The 21634-nt window shown below is 37.7% G+C and overlaps 2 protein-coding genes across 2 annotated transcripts; both read left to right on the forward strand.

The window, feature by feature from the left end:
- Positions 1 to 1709: 1709 nt before the first annotated feature.
- Positions 1710 to 3675, forward strand: LOC137035538 (galactose-specific lectin nattectin-like). Its single transcript, XM_067408934.1, has 6 exons — positions 1710 to 1800; positions 2152 to 2216; positions 2435 to 2520; positions 2819 to 2941; positions 3220 to 3325; positions 3440 to 3675. Coding segments are annotated over exons 1-6 (453 nt in total). The 5' UTR covers positions 1710 to 1798; the 3' UTR covers positions 3511 to 3675.
- Positions 3676 to 20125: 16450 nt separating this feature from the next.
- On the forward strand, positions 20126 to 21232 carry LOC137035537 (uncharacterized). The gene is made up of 2 exons (XM_067408933.1): positions 20126 to 20292; positions 20475 to 21232. Exons 1-2 carry the CDS (start codon positions 20155 to 20157, stop codon positions 20949 to 20951), a joined length of 615 nt encoding a protein of 204 aa, XP_067265034.1. The 5' UTR covers positions 20126 to 20154; the 3' UTR covers positions 20952 to 21232.
- Positions 21233 to 21634: the final 402 nt, after the last annotated feature.

Consider the following 21634-nt stretch of genomic DNA (forward strand, 5'->3'; position numbering starts at 1 on the left):
AACACAATAATAAATAATTTAAAAAGAATTGTAAATGTATTTTTTGCTATTTTAAAGAATATTTTCACAGGTAAATCAATAAGAGTTACAATTTTAACAATATTTCAAGTGTAATTTATGAGATTGGTTGTATTTTGAATCCAATCTTTCTTTGTAAAAGTCATAAAGTTTATCAAACTGATTTCAAAGTGAAACACTATAATAACAACATCATAGTTGATCATTCAATATACTTTATTTTTAAGCAAAACATCCCATGTTTCGGTCAGGACTGCACATGTTCAGTAGTGACGGTAATGTGTTGGTAGTGACCACATCACATGACAAAACTTAACTCACACACTAAAACATATTAAAATTTGATTTCCCCCAAAATAAAGGATTATGTGTTCCCTTTTACCTTTTGTCACTACCAAAACGTATTACTCGCCCTCATGTCGTTCTACACCCCTAAGACCTTCATCTTCAGAACACAAATTAAGACATTTTTGATGAAATCCGATGGCTCAGTGAGGCTTGCATTGCCAGCAAGATAATTAACACTTTCAGATGCACAGAAAGACACTAAAGACGTATTTAAAACAGTTCATGTGGTTCAACCTCAATGTTATGAAGCAACAAGAATACTTTTTGTGCACCAAAAAAACCATCTTTATGACAATATCTAGTGATGTGTGATTTCAAAACACTGCTTCGAATCTTTAAGACTCTTTTGTTTCGATCAGTGATTCGGAGCGTGTATCAAACTGCCAAAGTCACGTGATTTCAGCTTCATTATGTCATAAATGTTTTGAAAATTTCAATGGTTCACCACAGGGGGGCGTGACTTTGGCAGTTTGATTCAAAACAAAAGATTTGTAAAGCTTCGAAGCTTCATGAAGCAGTGTTTTGAAATCGCCCATCACTAGAGATTGTTGAATAAAGTCGTTATTTTTTTTTTTTGGCACACAAAAAGTTAGGGTTGAACCACTGTAGTCACATGAACTGTTTTAAATATGTTTTTAGTACCTTTCTGGGTATTTGAAAGTGTTAATTGTCTTGCTGGCAATGCAGGCCTCGATCAGTAATGGCTGACTGAGTGCAGGTGAGTGAGTCAGGAGGATTGTGGGAAATGTAGTGCTGAGAAGGTGACTGAGTTAGTGACTGACAGTAAATGCTTTTTAAATGTGTTTTTTGGTTGTGGGACAACAGTTTGCACCAATTCTGTACAAAGGCCCATACGGGAAAGGACAAAGGTAAGAACAGCCTTACCTCGACAAGAACCTCTGACATTTGCTGATGGCTCAGATGTCTCTGTAGTGGTTAATCATGAGGTATAATTTGTTTTGGGTATATCTAATGGACAATCTTTGGGCTCATGAATGTATTTTTTGTTCTCAGGCCAAATGAAACAAGGATTTATACAAGAAAATTATTTGAACTGGCTTACCTGTTTGGCTGCGGTTCACTACATGAGCATCTGTCTGCTGTTGGGTCCTCTTTCTCAGAACATGACAAACTGGTCTTTACCAACTGTTTCCTTGGACTGGGCAAACATATCATGCTCACATTAACATGCTGTAGGTGAAAAAACCCTTAAGAAATGTAAGATTCCAAGAAGATTAAAGGTTTCCAATATCTTTGATATCTAGCTATCCAAATCTCCTGATGCTCCACCCAAATTTCAAATTATAAATAGGAAGTCTGTCAGAATAATAATCACAGGTAGCCACACTTTTGACTTGAAAGTAGGAAAAGGTGCTTCATAGAGCATCACTGCAGAACTACTGAAATTTTGACGGCACATTCTGAAATAAACATGTAAGTATTTTTTCCACATTCCTACATTTCAGTACAAACTGTTTTCAGACAGTGTATATGTTGTTTTGTATTTACACTTGTTAGCATAAACCTCCTCTGAAATTAAAGATTAAGTTAAAAGTGAATAAAAATCTGCCAGTGAAACATGTATCATTTACATTTATGTCTTAATATTTAATGCAGCTCGCTTAAACTTTATGTAAGCTATTTTTATTATCATAAAACAAGTCTAAGATACTGATTAAGTGTATTTATTTCAAATAGCGTTGTGCTTGTTTGGTATCTTTAACATTTTCTTATAATGCACAGTCATATATTCATATATTACCTTTGCTGTGTATTCATTCCCAGGTTTACCGTGGAAAAGCTGACACTTCTGCTTCTTTTCACCACATTCTCTCAGGGAGATGCAGCAGGTCACTATCGCAATATTGTTATTACAGTGAAAGCAAAGAATACATTTTATATTCTTGCAAAAAGTTATGTACTTATTTGAATAATTTAAACAGGTCATGACATTTACCCAACAACAACCTTTTTATAGTTCACATGATGTTGTTGGGTTACTAAGCATAGTCGGTGTGATTGTGTATGTAAATATACTCACTGTTTCTATTCTGTTATTATCATACAGATGATGGCTGCCCCCCTGGATGGTCAGCATTTGGACGGAAATGTGCCAAATTCTTCTCACAAAGACTCGACTGGATGGCAGCAGAGGTAATGTACATACAGCACTATTATTGTTATGCAACATATTTTTATTCACCTCTTTAAAAATTTGATTTTCTGAAAAATATTTTTATTTTTGTAAACATCCTTTTTGGGACTCTGTAAATTACTGATCAGTAATCAAGTTAATCAAATAAATAAGTTTTGTTTTTTGCAGTGCAGATCACATTTGGAAAAACACATCTAGAAATGTACCATTATTAATGTTATAAAATACTATTTTTTTTTTTTTTTTACAAAAAAGCAGTTTTGATTGATAATATTAAAAACAATCTGCCCTTTTCAGAAGTACTGTCAAACCTTTGGTGGAAATCTTGCATCGGTGCACAGTAAATCTGAAAACGATCTTCTGCTGAACATGGTGCTTGGTACGACACGAACTTATATTGGTGGTCATGATGCTGTAAAAGTAAGTGGTTATGCAGATAATAGAACATTTGTTTTATTTAAGCAATTCATTTTTTGTGGCAACAACTTAACAGACAGGCAGCTATCACCAGTGCCGCATTAAGCCTTTGCGGGGCCCTGGGCTAACGAATGCAAAGCCCAGGTGTGAATTTAGGCACAAATATTTTATAAATTGGAAAGAAGTTAATCAATTGTAGTTATAAGTGATTGCGTAAAGAATGAACTTCTGAAATGAGTTTCAGAACAGAAGACTTTCTAAACACTTCATTAACTCTTCAGGAAGGACAGTGGATGTGGACTGATGGCTCTGCCTTTGATTACAACAACTGGTGCAGTGGACAACCTGACAACTTAAATGCTGAGAACACTCTGGAAATAAACTTGGGTATGAATATAACACATTTCTTAAAACTATAAATAAATATAAAGTTCATTACATTAATAGAAGTGTCTTTGATTCAGAAAAATAATCATTTATTTATTGTTTGTCTTATCCTAGGTAACCACTGCTGGAATGACAATGAAAAACAAGTCCCACTTGCTTTTATTTGTGCTAGAAGTCTTTATTAAAAGTCTTTCTGCTCACAAATTCATTGATTGAACATGTTTTAAAACATTTTCTGAATTTATATACTACATAAATCTTTTTGTTAAAGGGTTAGTTCACCAAAAAATGAAAATTATGTCATTATTGACTCACCCTCATGTCGTTCCAAACCCGTAAGATCTCCGTTCATCTTCAGGACACAGTTTAAGATGTTTTAGATTTGGTCCGAGAGCTTTCTGTCCCTCCATTGAAAATGTATGTACGGTATACTGTCCATGTCCAGAAAGGTAATAAAAACATCATCAAAGTAGTCCATGTGACATCAGTGGGTTAGTTAGAAGTTTTTAAAGCATCTTATATAGATTTTGGTCCAAAAATAATAAAAAATGCGACTTGACACTGAATCCGAGTCGTGAACCCGGATGAACAACAGACCCGGAAAAGAATACAATGCTGAATAAAGTTGTAGTTTTTGTTATTTTTGGACCAAAATGTATTTTAGATGCTTCAAAACCTTGTAACTAACCCATTGATGTCACATGGACTACTTTGATGATGTTTTTATTACCTTTCTGGACATGGACAGTATACCGTACATTTTCAATGGTGGGACAGAAAGCTCTCGGACTAAATCTAAAATATCTTAATTTGTGTTCAGAAGATGAACGGAGGTCTGACGGTTTTGGATTGGCATGAGGGTGAGTCATTAATGACATAATTTTCATTTTTGGGTGAACTAACCCTTTAAAAGGGAACCTACTTGATTGATGAAAATTGAAGTGTAATAGGAACATACAGCATGTCCATTATTTAAATCTGAATTTCAACCTCTTTTTGTCTTTAATTTCTCCAATCAATAAAAGCATTGAAAATTTATTTAATTTGTAGTATTGGCTCAAACAAATGACAGTCAAGGGTAAAAACAAATATAAAGTAACATTTGTTTCATATGTCTGGTGTACTGCATCAGAATGATGACGCTGGGGCTGGGATGATTCACCTATCACGATACTCGGGTACCGATACGATATGTATTGCGATTTTGTTTTTTTGTTACACTAGAGCATGGGATAAAGTTTAATCATACACTTATACAGACCGTACATGATGTATGAGCCATATTTACGAAAACAAAGATTTTTATTTTTAGAAGCATCATACAGTGCAGTAGTAGGCTATGACAGTCTCTTGAATAAATGATTCAATGACAAACACATTTTTTAACAGTCAACGATACAGTCTTTATTTGAAGCACCATTTTCAAAAGGTGATAGTTATTTTGATCGCTAACGTAGACAGCAGTGTTTATATTTGAACTATAAAATTTTATTCAAGCACTTCTATAATAATTTGAACTATTGCATCACAGATATAACGATACTATGAGGTAGAAATAAAGACAACTGCTCTCGGATCAGCGGCAGCACCAACACATTTAGGAATAAGATTGTGTTTCATGTTTGATTCAATATCATGATCTTTTAAAGATTAATCGTGTAGCTCTACTGTCTTACACTATCTTTCTCAGCATTGATATCTGATGCAAACTGTAGCCTATATGAGTAGTGTGAGGGCTTTCCAGTGCATTCATTACTATGTCAATATTCATGAAGTGAGAAATCTCTTATTCTACACATCCCACCAGAACCGTTTTGGAACACTTTAAATCTATTTGAGGTGGCAAAAAAAAAAAAAAAAAAAAAAAAAAAATCAATGTATGGGAAACAATGCAATTGACTTTGTGATGTATTTTGCTTTCTTTGAAGCACCTGGTAGTCTCACAACACTTTCTCTCGTCCGCTTGAAAGGCATATCACATCACTTGACACACACACATAATGACTCTGTTGGAAAAAAGTAGTTTTTGTCCACCTCAGCTATAAGCAAGGACTAAAAGAAATTTAATTCTAATTATAATTAATATCAATTATGGGGGAAAAAAAAAAAAATCTATTTTTAAATCGTAAAAAAAAATAATTGTGATAGTTAGGTGAATAGATTTTTTTTCTCTCAGCCCTAGTTGACACTATGGGAATAGTTCTGCTTGATTGCATCTGAAGCATGTGTAGAATCACTCCAATCTTACTGGTACAACATTACCCCATGATGCATGGTAGCGTTTCATCGTCAGCTTCTGTGCCTTTAGCAAACATTCTGTTACTCTGTCTCCTTGCCAACGCTCACAGGAGTAATAAAAAACACTGAAGGCAAGTTTAAAGTGAACCAAAGTGCAGTTTAAACCCAGATACAAATACAGATACAAAATAAACAGAAACTTGACTTGACCAAACATGGCTTGGCATAACATAGTAAACTTACCAACCAGCAGTTACACAAACAATACTAGAATATAGCTGCAAGCAGCAATTCGGGGCCAAGCCCCAGAAGGGGCAGTAGCGCAATACGGAGCAGGAAGAGCAAAAACAGCAGAAATTGAATGTACATGCAAAACATCTGGTTCAGAAGGACAGGTGGAAATGAAATGAAAATCAATAGAAGTTCAGAGAATGAACAGGGAATGAACTAAAAACACTTGTATCTCATTGAAGAGGAATAAAGATTAGTACAATGCTTATTTGGATAAAAAAGGTATCAAAATGACTCATTACACACAATTGTATAAAGGCACCCCACACGGGATTCGAACCCACAACCTCCGAGTCCAGTGTCCATTTCTCATCTCATTGCACCACTGTGCAGGTGAATGTTGGCACACCTGCCGAAGTTCATTAGTTCATGTGAAAATGAACTCAAAATGAAGAATTTTTATAAAACTGCACTGAATGTTATATTTAATAACTACTTTAGATCATTCTGCAGCTCATCATGCTGTAGCGCAATACAGAGCAGGAAGAGGAAAAACAGCAGAAAATGAACAAACATGAAACAGCTGGTTCAGAATTATGGGCGAAAATGAACTCAGAATGTACATAAGCTTAGATGAAAATGAACACAGCATGAAACAAAAAGCATTTATTTCTAATCCAAGAGGCAGTAAAGGAATCAAAACACACTATTTCATAAAACCGCTCCACCTGGGATTCGAACCCACTATCTTGGGGTGCAGAGCTCATCAGGTAACTGGCTTTACACATTGAGCTACTTGAGGATGCACATTCAACAATCTGTGGAAGAGAACTTTTAGTTGAAGAAAGAATTTACAAAAAAGCATTACTTAACATGCTAACCATATTAGCATGCTAAGCTAACTTAATCATCAGTATGAAGAGAGGAATCAGTTGTATTGACATTCATTTTTCTGGAACAAAGGGTTCAAAAGTTATAACCTTTACAAAAGTGAATATTTGAACTGGTGGTGGCGCTATAGACTTAGATAATTTTCCTTCTTATGGTTCATTGATTACCATACAGGGGGAAGAAGAATAACTACGAATTTGGACATAAAGGAATTGCATGTGATAGCTTCAGATTAGACCAGTTTTAGGCAGAATGCCTAGAACAGACACAAGTTCTGCATCTTTTCCTGCCACAGTACCTCATGCGGTCTGGGCATGTGTCACACTGAGTTTCGAACCCACGATGCAGAGCATTCGGGATCCGTGGCGTAACACATTGAGCTAATCAGCCATGCAAGTTCATCAGTATGCTAAGCAGAGGTTTCAGTGTGAGAAAGAGTTCACAAAAAAAAAAAGCTTCATAGCATGTTAACCATATTAGTATGCAAAGTTATTTAATGCCAACTAAGTTTTGGTTAACCTGTTGACTGAAGACCACATTAGAAAGAATAGCAATAGTTTAGCATGCTAAGCAATTACTGTGCTAAGCTAACTAGCATAAGACAACAAACACAAGCAAGGTCACATTCAGAGATGAATATCTCGGAAATGGTAGTGAATATCAAAAATCTGTTCAGTCATTTCTGTGCAGCTCGGTCCAAAGATCATCTGAGCTGATTTTGGACAAAATTGACCAAAATTTGTAGGAGGAGTAGCGAAAAAACTGTTTTTCATTTACTTCAATATGGCAGACAGGTACATTTAAGGAAAATGGCAAATGATACATTGTCGGAATCGGCATAAGCCAGGGAATAAAATGACATGAAGCATACACATTTTGGAAAGTGTTTTCAAAAGTTATAAGCGTTTTTGAAATAATCATTACATCTGTGGAACAGTAGGTGGCGCTGTGCTGAAACTTCTCAGGTACCTTCACGACCTTCTAAAGGTCATACATACCAATTTTTGTGAAGATATGTCAAATTGTTTAAAAGATATCGCAATTTATGACAAAATTCAAAATGGCGGACACGTGATACATCCAATATTGACAGAATCGGTATCGTCGGATTCGGCATGATCCAAGGAATCCATAGACAAACTGTTCAAAAGTTATTGGCCAAAATAGCCATTTTTCATATCTCATGACCTGTAGGTGGCGCTGTTCCCAAGTTTGGCATAGACCCTCAGACCATGGTTCTGATGAAGCGTACCAATTTTTGTTTCGATTGCTCAAAGTTTGGCCGAGATACAGCCTCTATACTAATTTCGGGTCGACCTCGTTAACTTCGTGACATCATAACCTTTGAACAAAGATGAATAAAAAAAATCTGTTCAGTCATTTCTGTGCGGCTCAGTCCAAAGATAATCTGATCAAAGATTGGACAAAATTGGACAAATTTTGAAGGAGGAGAAGCGAAAAAACCAAATACTGTACTTTTCAAAATGGCCGCTACTGTAATGGGTGGAGACTTAATGTAAGAAGTTGAATAGCATCAGCATGAAGAGACGAATCAGATGAACTAAATTTAATTTTTCTATGACAAACAGTTCAAATGTTAAAACCGTTAGAATGTTGAAATTTTGAACTGGTGGTGGCGCTATAGAGTTGGTTCTAGAGACTCCAAATTTGGTCCAATCACTATTCATGAGCATCTCTACAACTGTGCCAAATTTCATCATTTTCTCATGTTCCGTTGATAGGGCTGCCATAGACTCCCATTCGGGAGGAAGAATAATAATAATAAAAGGGAAAACGTACAATTACAATAGGGGCTACAGCCCCTTCGGGGCTTGGCCCCTAATGAAATAAAAACAGGAAAAGAATTTAAAGAATAAAAAGATAATACGTATAAAATAAAGTGCAAACAGTTCGGACATAGCACAGTGCTCAATCTGCAAATAGATAAAAAGATGAGTTTTGAGTCTGGATTTGAATGTGGCTACTGTTGGAGCACACCTGATCTCTTCTGTAAGCTGGTTCCAGCAGCGGCTGGCATAACAGCTAAAAGCAGACTCTCCCTGCTTTGAGTGAGCCCTTGGTATTTTTAAGTGAGTTGATCCTGATGATCTGAGTGATCTGTTAGGTTTATATTCTATGAGCATATCTGCAATGTATTGAGGTCCTAGGCCATTGAGTGATTTATAAACAAGCAACAGTACTTTAAAATCAATTCTAAATGCAACTGGAAGCTTTGAGATTGGCCTGTAGTTGCTCAATATGGTGTTATCCAGATTGCTCTTTTTCAGGAGGGGCTTAACAACTGCAGTTTTCAGGGATTTTGGAAAAGTCCCAGAGAGAAGTGAGGCATTTACCACTTCTAGGAGATCTGCTTCTAAACAGTTTAACACTCTTTTGAAAAAAGATGTGGGAAGTGTGTCAAGGGCGCAGGTTGATGTTTTAAGGTGCTGTACTGTTTCTTCCAAAGTTTTACCATCAATTGCTTCGAAATCAGACATAATAGCTACTTTCTGAGGTTGTGATCTGATCTGTTTTACCCCAGTGCAGCTAAAGGATGTGCTGATCGCCTTTCTGATATTATTAATTTTCTCAGAGAAGAAGGAAGCAAACTCACAGCATTTGCTGTCTGAGAGCATTTCACTGGGAATCTGACTTGGGAGGTTTGTTAGTCTTTCTACTGTAGCAAAAAGAGTGCGGGTGTTGTTTAAGTTTCTGTTTATAATATTAGAGAAGAAGGTCTGTCTAGCTTTGCCTAATTCCACATTGAAAGCATGAAGAATATCTTTATAGATGTTATAATGGATTTCAAGTTTTGTCTTTCGCCACATGCGCTCAGCTTTTCTGCATTGTCTTTTGATATTTTGCACTGCTGTTGAGTTTCTCCATGGTGCTTTTGTCTGCCACTTTTCTTCCTGACTTTCACAGGAGCAATGTTATCAATGACATTCTGTACTTTTGAGTTAAAAGAATCAAGGAGAAATCAACAGAGTCTGCAGATATGCTTGGTGTTAAAGATATAGCCTTCATAAACAGTGCACTAGTGTTCTCATTTAAGCATCACTTTTTGACAGAGACAGATCTAGCTTCAACAGTCGGACAGATCAATATTTCAAAGAAAATACAGAAATGATCAGATAGCGCTACATCCTTAATGACAATGGATGAAATGTTTAGACCCTTACTGATAATTAAATCTAGAGTGTGTCCACGATTGTGTGTGGGTCCATGTACATGCTGAGATCACAAGTATTCAAAACAGTTAGGATTTCTTTTGCCATATTGGATTCTGCATTTTCTATAAATTTCGGTAAGAAATTTTGTCAGACTTGAGACAGCGCTGACGTCATGTGACTGTGACGTATGGCTTCAAAGTACAGCGAGACGATTCGAGATCAGCCGCCTGAGTTAGCCAGTGCAATTTCTCAAGAGGAGCTGCACGAGCGCTGATGACGACACAGCTGTTTCGTGATTGGCCGGATTCACCGCATGACAACGATCACGTGTGTTTTGTGTTTATTGTCACGCCTTCAGCTCCACTAATGCTCAAAAATCTGTGTTTTTATAACCATTAAAGCTCTTTTCATGTAGTTGCAATGCTATATTGTGTCATGTTTATCAAAATAAAACTGATAAAAAAACATAGACCCCACTACATTGGAATTTAAATATATATACTTTATATGCTTATGTGGAACTTTATTCTTGTAAAAACAGATGCTGTAAGCAGTACATAAAGCATTGAATGAAAATGTCTCTGAAACATCAATGTATTAGTAAAATATTGCATTTAGTATTAAGTATGCAAACGCAGCACAAGCGTCACTATGAGAAGCAGAAAGTGTCCGACTTCACGTCTCCGTTTTCAGCTCCTCCCCGCCTGCACGCGGCTACTCTCGCCGATCGGTTACATCTAGCCGCAGTCGATGTAGAACACACCTCATGTCTTGTGCTTCCCTTCTCTTATGTGTCATGTTCTCATTGGTTTGTCATGTGATACTCTGTTTTCACTGTTAATTGTTTGATTGTGCACAGGTGTCCCTTGTTTGCTCATTAGTTTTGTGTATGAATAGCCTTCAAGTTTCATTGTTCTCTTGTTAGGGGCCAAGCCCCGAAGGGGCTGTAGCCCCTATTGTAATTGTACGTTTTGCCTTTTATTATTATTATTCTTCCTCCCGAATGGGAGTCTATGGCAGCCCTATCAACGGAACATGAGAAAATGATGAAATTTGGCACAGTTGTAGAGATGCTCATGAATAGTGATTGGACCAAATTTGGAGTCTCTAGAACCAACTCTATAGCGCCACCACCAGTTCAAAATGTCAACATTCTAACGGTTTTAACATTTGAACTGTTTGTCATAGAAAAATTAAATTTAGTTCATCTGATTCGTCTCTTCATGCTGATGCTATTCAACTTCTTACATTAAATCTCCACCCATTACAGTAGCGGCCATTTTGAAAAGTACAGTATTTGTTTTTTTCGCTTCTCCTCCTTCAAAATTTGTCCAATTTTGTCCAATCTTTGATCAGATTATCTTTGGACTGAGCCGCACAGAAATGACTGAACAGATTTTTTTTATTCATCTTTGTTCAAAGGTTATGATGTCACGAAGTTAACGAGGTCGACCCGAAATTAGTATAGAGGCTGTATCTCGGCCAAACTTTGAGCAATCGAAACAAAAATTGGTACGCTTCATCAGAACCATGGTCTGAGGGTCTATGCCAAACTTGGGAGCAGCGCCACCTACAGGTCATGAGATATGAAAAATGGCTATTTTGGCCAATAACTTTTGAACAGTTTGTCAGAAAATCAAGATCTTGGTGTCTATGGATTCCTTGGATCATGCCGAATCCGACGATACCGATTATGTCAATATTGGATGAATCACGTGTCCGCCATTTTGAATTTTGTCATAAATTGCGAAACTCAGTGTGACACATGCCCAGACCGCATGAGGTACTGTGGCAGGAAAAGATGCAGAACTTGTGTCTGTTCTAGGCATTCTGCCTAAAACTGGTCTAATCTGAAGCTATCACATGCAATTCCTTTATGTCCAAATTCGTAGTTATTCTTCTTCCCCCTGTATGGTAATCAATGAACCATAAGAAGGAAAATTATCAAATTTGGCATGCTTGTAGTGATAGTAATTAAAAGTAATTTGACCAACTTTGGAGTATCTAGGACTAAGTCTATAGCGCCACCACCAGTTCAAATATTCACTTTTGTAAAGGTTATAACTTTTGAACCCTTTGTTCCAGAAAAATGAATGTCAATACAACTCCAATTTTGTCCAAACTTTGATCAGGTGATCTTTGGTCTGAGCCGCACAGAAATGACTGAACAGATTTTTTTTATTCATCTTTGTTCAAAAGTTATGATGTCACGAAGTTAACGAGGTTGACCCAAAATTGCTATAGAGGCTGTATCTCGGCCAAACTTTGAGCAATCAAAACTAAAATTGGTACACTTGATCAAGACCATGATCTGAGGTTCCATGCCAAATTTGGGAACAGCGCCACCTACAGGTCATGAGATCTGAAAAATGGCTATTTTGGCCAATAACTTTTGAACATTTTATTAGAAAATCACGATCTTGGTGTCTATGGATTCCCTGTGCCATGCCGAATCCGAGGATATCGAATTCGTCAACATCGGATGAACCACGTGTACGCCATTTTGAATTTTGTCATAAATTGCAATAACTTTTAAACAATTTGACATATCATCACAAAATTTGGTACATATGACCATCAGAGTGTCCTGAAGGTACATGAGAAGTTTCAGCACAGCGCCACCTAGCGTTCCACAGATATAATGATTTTTGCAAAATTGCTTATAACTTTTGAAAAAATTATCCAAAATTTGTCTGCTTTATGTCATTTTATTCCCTGGCTTATGCCGATTCCGACAATGTGTCATTTGTCATTTTCCTTAAATGTACCTGTCTGCCATATTGAATTAAATCAAAAACAGTTTTTTCGCTACTCCTCCCACAAATTTTGGTCAATTTTGTCCAAAATCAGCTCAGATGATCTTTGGACCGAGCCGCACAGAAATGACTGAACTGATTTTTGATATTCGCTACCATTCCCGAGATATTCATCTCTGAATGTGACCTTGCTTGTGTTTGTTGTCTTATGCTAGTTAGCTTAGCACAGTAATTGCTTAGCATGCTAAACTATTGCTATTCTTTCTAATGTGGTCTTCAGTCAACAGGTTAACCAAAACTTAGTTGGCATTAAATAACTTTGCATACTAATATGGTTAACATGCTACGAAGCTTTTTTTTTTGTGAACTCTTTCTCACACTGAAACCTCTGCTTAGCATACTGATGAACTTGCATGGCTGATTAGCTCAATGTGTTACGCCACGGATCCCGAATGCTCTGCATCGTGGGTTCGAAACTCCGTGTGACACATGCCCAGACCGCATGAGGTACTGTGGCAGGAAAAGATGCAGAACTTGTGTCTGTTCTAGGCATTCTGCCTAAAACTGGTCTAATCTGAAGCTATCACATGCAATTCCTTTATGTCCAAATTCGTAGTTATTCTTCTTCCCCCTGTATGGTAATCAATGAACCATAAGAAGGAAAATTATCAAATTTGGCATGCTTGTAGTGATAGTAATTAAAAGTAATTTGACCAACTTTGGAGTATCTAGGACTAAGTCTATAGCGCCACCACCAGTTCAAATATTCACTTTTGTAAAGGTTATAACTTTTGAACCCTTTGTTCCAGAAAAATGAATGTCAATACAACTGATTCCTCTCTTCATACTGATCACATTCAATATCTTACATTAAGACTCCACCCAGTACAGTAGTGGCCATTTTGAAAAGTACAGTATTCCATTTTTTCACTACTCCTCCTACAATTTTTGTCCAATTTTGTCCAAAATCAGCTCAGGTGATCTTTGGACCGAGCCGCACAGAAATGACTGAACGGATTTTTGATATTCGCTACCATTCCCAAGATATTCATCTCTGAATGTGACCTTGCTTGTGTTTGTTGTCTTATGCTAGTTAGCTTAGCATGCTAATTGCTTAGCATGCTAACCAGTTGTCATTCTCTTTAATGTGGCTCTTCAGCTATCAAGTTAACCATGAGCTTCATTAGCATTAAGTTAGCTTAGCATGCTAATATGGTTAGCATGCTAAGTAATGCTTTTTTGTAAATTCTTTCTTACACTAAAAGTTCTCTTCCACAGACTGTTGAATGTGCATCCTCAAGTAGCTCAATGTGTAAAGCCAGTTACCTGATGAGCTCTGCACCCCAAGATAGTGGGTTCGAATCCCAGGTGGAGCGGTTTTATGACATAGTGTGTTTTGATTCCTTTACTGCCTCTTGGATTAGAAATAAATGCTTTTTGTTTCATGCTGTGTTCATTTTCATCTAAGCTTATGTACATAAGTTCTGAGTTCATTTTCGCCCGTAATTCTGAACCAGCTGTTTCATGTTTGTTCATTTTCTGCTGTTTTTCCTCTTCCTGCTCTGTATTGCGCTACAGCATGATGAGCTGCAGAATGATCTAAAGTAGTTATTAAATATAACATTCAGTGCAGTTTTATAAAAATTCTTCATTTTGAGTTCATTTTCACATGAACTAATGAACTTCGGCAGGTGTGCCAACATTCACCTGCACAGTGGCGCAATGAGTTGAGAAATGGACATTGGACCCGGAGGTTGTGGGTTCGAATCCCGTGTGGGGTGCCTTTATACAATTGTGTGTAATGAGTCATTTTGATACCTTTTTTATCCAAATAAGCATTGTACTAATCTTTATTCCTCTTGAATGAGATACAAGTGTTTTTAGTTCATTCCGTGTTCATTCTCTGAACTTCTATTAATTTTCATTTCATTTCCACCTGTCCTTCTGAACCAGATGTTTTGCATGTACATTCAATTTCTGCTGTTTTTGCTCTTCCTGCTCCGTATTGCGCTACTGCCCCTTCTGGGGCTTGGCCCCGAATTGCTGCTTGCAGCTATATTTTTTAATGTATTTTTATATCTTTTATGTATCATCATGATTCTGACTTTTAATGCATTTTAAATCCAAATAGCAAAATTATCTGTTTTTACTGTTATTTCTATTCCTTATGTTCTATTTTTATTCTTCTTCTTTATGTAAAGCACTTTGAATTACCATTGTGTATGAAATGTGCTATACAAATAAAATTGCCTTGCCTTACCGGCCAGCACTGCTTCAAGTCAGCCGCCGATCGGTCTGTGCAGCGCTGCATCAAGTCGAACAAGCCTATGATCACATGAGGGCAAGGGAGTCACATGACAGGAACATGAAAAATTAGTGATGACGAGATGAAGCCTCATGAAGCATTGAAGCTTTTCAGCCAAGTGGTTCACAAAAGGGTTCATTTCTCGAGGCTTCATTTGCTCACAATACCACCTGGTGGTCAAAGAGTGTAAAACAAGTAGATACATTACAGATGACCTGATGTGATCTGTGATGCACTTTATTTTGCAGCAATTATGGCTTAGAAATAACGGTGAAGAAAAAATCAATTTCTACAAATACTTATATATTTATTTGAATGTACTGTTTATTTTCTGGTTGTATACAATGATTGTAATAAACTGTGTAATAAACATATTGGCTTCAAATGAATGGGGCTATCAAATGTGTATAATAAATTATTTGATCATAACAGGCAGGAGGGGCGATATTATTATTTTAAAACCACAAATTCTGAGGGGATCCCATGGTTTATATGTCTGTCTGGACTGTGCAGTAGTAGCAGACTTGGACCGTGGAGCAGTGGTGGACCTGGGCCATTGGGCAGAGGAGGGCCTGGAGCGTGGTGCAGTGGCAGACCTGGGCCGTGGAGCAGAGGGTCATGGTGCAAAGGGCACCATGGAGCAGTGGACCATGGAGCGTTGGTGGACCTAAAAGTCTCAGCCAAGCATTACTTTTTTGGATTCATTACATTTCACTGTGGATTCTTTGGTAAATCAGTCGCAATCAGTGCATGGCTTTTACTGCAAGATATGACAGCCATGACATGTAAGTAACAGTGTTCATTCTAATGCCTGAACTGTGATCAGTGATTTCTGATATGTAATGATTCAATTCAGATGTTTTTTGTCTCAAAATAATGGACCCTTTGCTAAGCCCCGCCCTCCTTAGTTACTCCTAAGCTTTTGTGCCTGGCAAGTCTATTACAGTATGTATACACCAGTGTCAAACATTTTCAAGGAGCTAATTAGTCATTTTTGGTGAACCAGGGAAATATCTGAGAGAGCAAAACAAAACGGACTGTAGTATGCATTCGAGGGATATATCCACGACACAATATGCAAAAAATAATTTGATCAAAATTTAAGCTAAAGCCTGTAGGTCCCAGCATGAGCAGCAGCCGCCTCAAATGCTAACCATATGGGAAACACACAAATTGAGGAACAGCTTTGCTCATCCACAGCAGGTTAAGTGAAATTTGTGAAAATAACCTAATAATTATAAATCAAACAGCTTGTCCATAAGTCTTGTGGAATAAACACAAGACATTAGCCTGACAACTTTGCAATGATAACATTCTCCCGCTTATATTTTTAGCACGCCAGGCTACTCCGTCTTGCCTTTAATAATCTTATTTTACATTCAAATATATGCATATGAACAAAGAACCGTCATTATTTCTAAGCAATGATGTGCTGAGTTAGCTAGTGCGCACATCAATATTACATCATTGTTGTCATGATAAATAACACAAAATTACTGTATTTGCATTATTGTAAGGGTAGGTTTAGGGTTGGGGTAGGTGTAGACATTAATAAAGCCATAAACCACGTTAATATCGTGCTGGAAGCACAATCTGATAGCATTTTTCGCTGTCAGATTTTGCTACCTACTGTTTCAATGGGAGGCAGCAAAAATCTGACAGGGTAGCACAAATTGTCTGAACACCGGCATTTCTCCCCTTGGGTTTTAGGTTTCGGGAAGGGAAAAAATTCCACCACCCCGTCCAAATTTAAAGCCACTTATGTAACAGTAAATCAAGCCAGTGACTAAACAATCTTCTTTAGATTGTTTCTTTTAGTAGCATGAAAATAATCTGTTATTTAAAATGTGATTTAATCACATACAGAAATCAATCAAAGAACGCTCCCTTTACAGTCGTTAAAGCTGTCAATCAAACAGTGCAGCAGCACTGGTTCCACATGAAAGACTTATTTCATATGCAAACATGTCAGCCAATCACAGCAGTGGGTGTTTACACTGAAGTCTTACAGCAGACACATCTTTTCAAACTTTAAGTGTAGAAAGGGTAGAATTTCTCAATTTTTATTTCTCAATTATGGAAATTTTTGATGTAAAAAATCAGTTATATAAGTTCACCTCTGGAAACACTATTAAAAAAAAACAGTTGAGGACCCTTTTGAGCTACAGTAGCACCCATGACCCTTAAGCCGAGTTCAGACTGCACGATTTTCAAAGTAGTCGGGTCACTGTTCTTTTCACACTGCATGACTATCTTGGCCAGCATTCAGTCGCTGCTGTGTTCAAACTGCACGATGGATCGGCGACAGAAGGTTTCACACTGCATGACTTTACAATAGGAAGAATCGCAGACAACACTGTCTGGCACGCAAACTACGTTTCACAACCAAACACACGCGAGATGTGACAAGGAAACAACGCAATATCACGCGTGCAGGACCGGAGTTGTTATTATTAAATAAAAAACGGTAGCTCGCAAGAAGCTTGCATTTGAGTTGCCTGTGCGCTGATTTGCAGCGAATATAAGAAAAAGAAAAGAAAAATGTGGATAGTGTGATCTGCAACAAGAGTTGAAGGTAAATACATAACTTTTCAATGTGCTGCTGTTGCGGATGGTCAAGCAAATGTTTGTGTTTTGTTTCCGTTTGATAGAATTGTAATGTTTATGTGTAGGAAGCCCTGCTTGCTGATATTGTGGTCTATAACTCCTCCCCGAACTCCCCGCTGCTCCGTATCTTGCTCTCTCATTGGCTGTCGTCATCGCCGATGTAGTTTTCAGTCAGAACACTTTTCACACAGAAGGATTATAAATCGCCGACAGGTCCAGATATTTAGCATTCCAAATATCTCATGGGTGTCGGCGACTCGTCGGTGATTCTATCAGATCGCATCTTTGCTCATTCACACTGCGTGATTGTCACTCGCGTGAACGAGCATCGATTTGCCTGTGATTTCGGGCATTTGTCGGCGATTTCTCAAAACCTGTCGGCGAGCAAAAATCGGGGCTAAAATCATGCAGTCTGAACTCGGCTTTACGCTGGTTAAGTAGTTGTCCTTTCCTGCACCTTTTTTTGGTGGGTACTAATCACTGTATTCCAGAAACACCCAACAAGACTTGCTGCTTTGGAGTTGTCAGCCACTCAAATCTTTTAATTTTTCCATTTTTCCAGGTTTCAACACATGAAATTCAAGAACTGACCTCACTTGCTGCCTAATATATCCCACCCCTTGACAGGTAGCATTGTAACAATATAATCAATGTTATTCACTTCACCTGACAGTGGTTTCAATGTTGTGGCTGATCAGTGTATATAATGTTGCTTCTTAAAGATCCCGAATGCCAGTGTCAAGACCTTAAATTCTGCTTGCCAATGGGAGGCAGTAGAGTGAGATCTTTTCTTTCCTTCTTGACTGTCATAATGCTTAAGTTCATGATTGGTTGGCTAGCACATCAATCATCATTATTCAATGGGTTGACACCTCCCCCTAAGGAACCAATCCGAACTCGCCTGCTTCGTATAAAAACCCAGAAGTGACAAGAGAGTTAGTTTGTTTTTTTCTTATTTTACTTCTCTAAACTTGTGTTGTTGTTTTTGAATGTGACTCAGTTAATTCAAAAGATCTTCCCGGACTCAGAGAGGAGGGATAGTTAGTATGTCACGTGACTTACACAATGCAACATGATTGATTTTGTTTATACACACCCGGTAAGGAGCGGATGCTACCCCTCGCATTTATTTTTGTTAGTTAGTGTAGTTTAGTTGGCGATTTGTTGTGCCAAAATTTGTTTTATTTTGTGCTTTATTTCTTTGTTAATTTAGTATTTCAAATGGTGTAAGTTAGCATATGTTTTGTTTTGTTGATTTCTTTGATTTAGCACCACATTTTGTCCCTCACTCCTCACTCTTGGTTCCGTGTTTGTTTATTATTTGTACATAATTCTGTAAATATTTATTTCTGGATTCACTGTCTTGTATAAACCATCGGGTGTATTTTCCTCAAGATGAGATACTAAAAGCTTTAATTCCAATCTGTCTCTGCCTGATTCATCTCATCACACAAGTTATCAGTAACTGAATTATTTAACTTTAACACTAATATGTTACATACCCTTTTACATATTTTAAACAACATTAATAGAGGGTCGTAAAAGACATGCTGGCTGGAAAGTGCACCAGTGGAGCATTTCAGCAGTCCAGTCTTGAAATTATAAGAGTTTAGACTAGGAGCTACGCCACAAATTCTGACAGAAAGGGTCTGATTTTCCTGATGTTGTAAATTGTAAACCTACATGATGGGGCCATTAATGTGGGTGGTAAAGCACAATTGGATATTGCATACCAACCCCCATGTTCTTTGCTGTTCTGGTTGGTGTTAGTGATATTGTGCTCAACTGGAAGGTTTAACTGGAGGACATTACAAGAAACTCAAGGCCGGAACACACCAAGCCGACGGTCGGCCGTCGGGCAGTTTTTCTTCGTCGGCCGACTAAGTTTCCTCGGTGTGTTCTGCACCGTCGGCTGAAGTTGGTCCTCGTCGGCTTTGTTTCGGCCGATTCGAAATGTTGAATCGGCGTTGGACCTCGTCGGGCCGTCGGGCCATATGATCATTCTGATTGGCTGTTCAGCTAGCGAACCAGTGCATGAGAAAAGAAAAACGGAATTGACGAAGCAAATGTAAGCGACGAAGTCAAGAGGGAACACACATTGTTTACCTTAGGTACGTGAAAGACATGGCTATCTGGAACGAGGCAAGTGAAGACGAATTGATCAACATGATCCAGGAAAGGCCGGGTTTGTATGACATTACGGAAAAATGTTATGTCAACCGTGTGCTGAAAGCTGAACTGTGGCGTGAGATCGAAAATAAACTCGTCATATCAGGTAAGATTTCCTTTTGGCAATTGAGAAAGCTTGTTTGTAATTGTTCAATAGTCCATAGTAAAACTAATATAACCATTTTAGTGTTTTGTGTGTACCAAACTAAGTTTGTTTATGGAAACAGACAGTAATTAATATGTGCTGTGCTAGCATCTCATATTTCATAATAATATTAAAGTTAATCAAATTGTTAATAATATAATTAACAATACAGCAAAAAGTAACATTTGTTGGCATAACAAATACTCATTAAAGTGACAAAATAAGCAGCCATAACACTTAATGCTTACAAAATTTTACTTTGTCCCTCAGAAAAAGAGCTCAAGAAGCGGTGGGATTCATTGCGAACCCAATACATGCGTTATAAGAAACAAGGACCCTCAGGAAGTTCTGGAGCTCAGAAGACTGGCAGGCAGCAATGGATCCTGAACCGCCTGCAGTTTCTAGAGCCTCACACAAAAAGGAAGGAGAGCACTTCAAATCTAATGATCATGGTAAATAAACAAATATATTTATATTTATTTATTTATTTATTGTTTAATTTCAGAATAAAATAAACATTTTGCTTTTTGTAAGATGGCAAGTGCTTCTTTAAAGAGTCTATTCACAAGTAACTCCGCATATTAAGTCAAGCCATTACATTAACTTGTCACATTTGTATCTTATGTTTTTTAAGGAACCTGCGGCTGATAGTGATTCCTGTTCACCCTCAGATGGTACCAACAGTGACACCTGGACTGGCACCCATGAAGACCCCAGCTTCAGTGATGCTGACCTACGGTCAAGTACACCCTTGGCTGAATCCACCATCTGTGGAACTGAGTCCACAGCCATGAGAAAGGACCATTTGCAAAGCTCCAACATAAAACCAAAGCCTCCAGGGAAGCGCAGGAAGATGCAAGACGAATCCTCCAGCGAGGAATCCACAAACTTGATGCGCACCATCGGCAAAACTCTGGAAAAGTTGGCATCACAGGAAAACACCAATGATGCCATCTCAGCTTACTGCAAAAATCTTGAACACAGAATGCGGAATTTGCCACCACATCTACTGCCACATTTCCAGCATGAGGTTGATAATTGCATTTTCAAATATTCAGTGGGCCACAACCATGCACTGGATGCATCTTCCAATCAGTATACACACTTGTAATTTTTTATGTAGCAAAATTGTAAACAGATATTGTAGCATTTAGTAAATATGTCACGCTTAGTTGTACGTTATATTAGAGTACTTATGCAAAGTTTATATTTCTGTACATTTTATTTATTTTAAATACCAACTGTTGATATTTTTCTGTAAATTACCTTAATGCTATTTTTGCACATTTGAAAATAAAACACTGACTTTGTGTAAAAGGTACTTCACTGTTCTTTATGTAAAAAAAAAATCACAAAACACAATGATGTAAAAATATAAACTTTATTTTGCAAATTCACACCATTGTTATAAAACATAAACCATGGTCAAGGGGGAAAGAAACAAGTTTGCTACATGCTTATATTTTGCCCCACTGAAAGGGCACTGCACCGGTGTCCGAATTAAAGTACTGGCACAGTTTATCCCTGAGCTGTTTGGCGTGTGTTGTACTGTTGGTTGTGCGTGGCAGAGAGGCCTGCTGTAGGCCAGGGTCTTCTCTCCATCTTCCAGGGACAGTGTCATGATCTTGTTCTTCCTGGTCGATTCCTGCCATGTACACTTCACAGCACTCTTTGCGCAGAAAGTTGTGCAGAGCACAGCAAGACAAAACAATGTCCTCCACTTTGGCAGTGCTTTGAATATTAATGGTGGTTAGTAGGACGCGAAAACGATTTGCCAGGATGCCAAATGCATTT

Source organism: Chanodichthys erythropterus, chromosome 14 (assembly GCF_024489055.1).
Source record: "Chanodichthys erythropterus isolate Z2021 chromosome 14, ASM2448905v1, whole genome shotgun sequence".
NCBI lineage: Eukaryota > Metazoa > Chordata > Actinopteri > Cypriniformes > Xenocyprididae > Chanodichthys > Chanodichthys erythropterus.

What these genes read in the sequence shown, in the direction of transcription:
- LOC137035538 (XM_067408934.1), top strand. An exon ending in CTCTCAGGGAGATGCAGCAG is followed by an intron (nt 2,217 to 2,434) that starts GTCACTATCGCA and finishes ATTATCATACAG; the next exon opens with ATGATGGCTGCCCCCCTGGA. An exon ending in CACTCTGGAAATAAACTTGG is followed by an intron (nt 3,326 to 3,439) that starts GTATGAATATAA and finishes GTCTTATCCTAG; the next exon opens with GTAACCACTGCTGGAATGAC.
- LOC137035537 (XM_067408933.1), top strand. Translation starts at nt 20,155, where the DNA reads ATGCGTTATAAGAAACAAGGACCCTCAGGAAGTTCTGGAGCTCAGAAG. An exon ending in CTTCAAATCTAATGATCATG is followed by an intron (nt 20,293 to 20,474) that starts GTAAATAAACAA and finishes ATGTTTTTTAAG; the next exon opens with GAACCTGCGGCTGATAGTGA.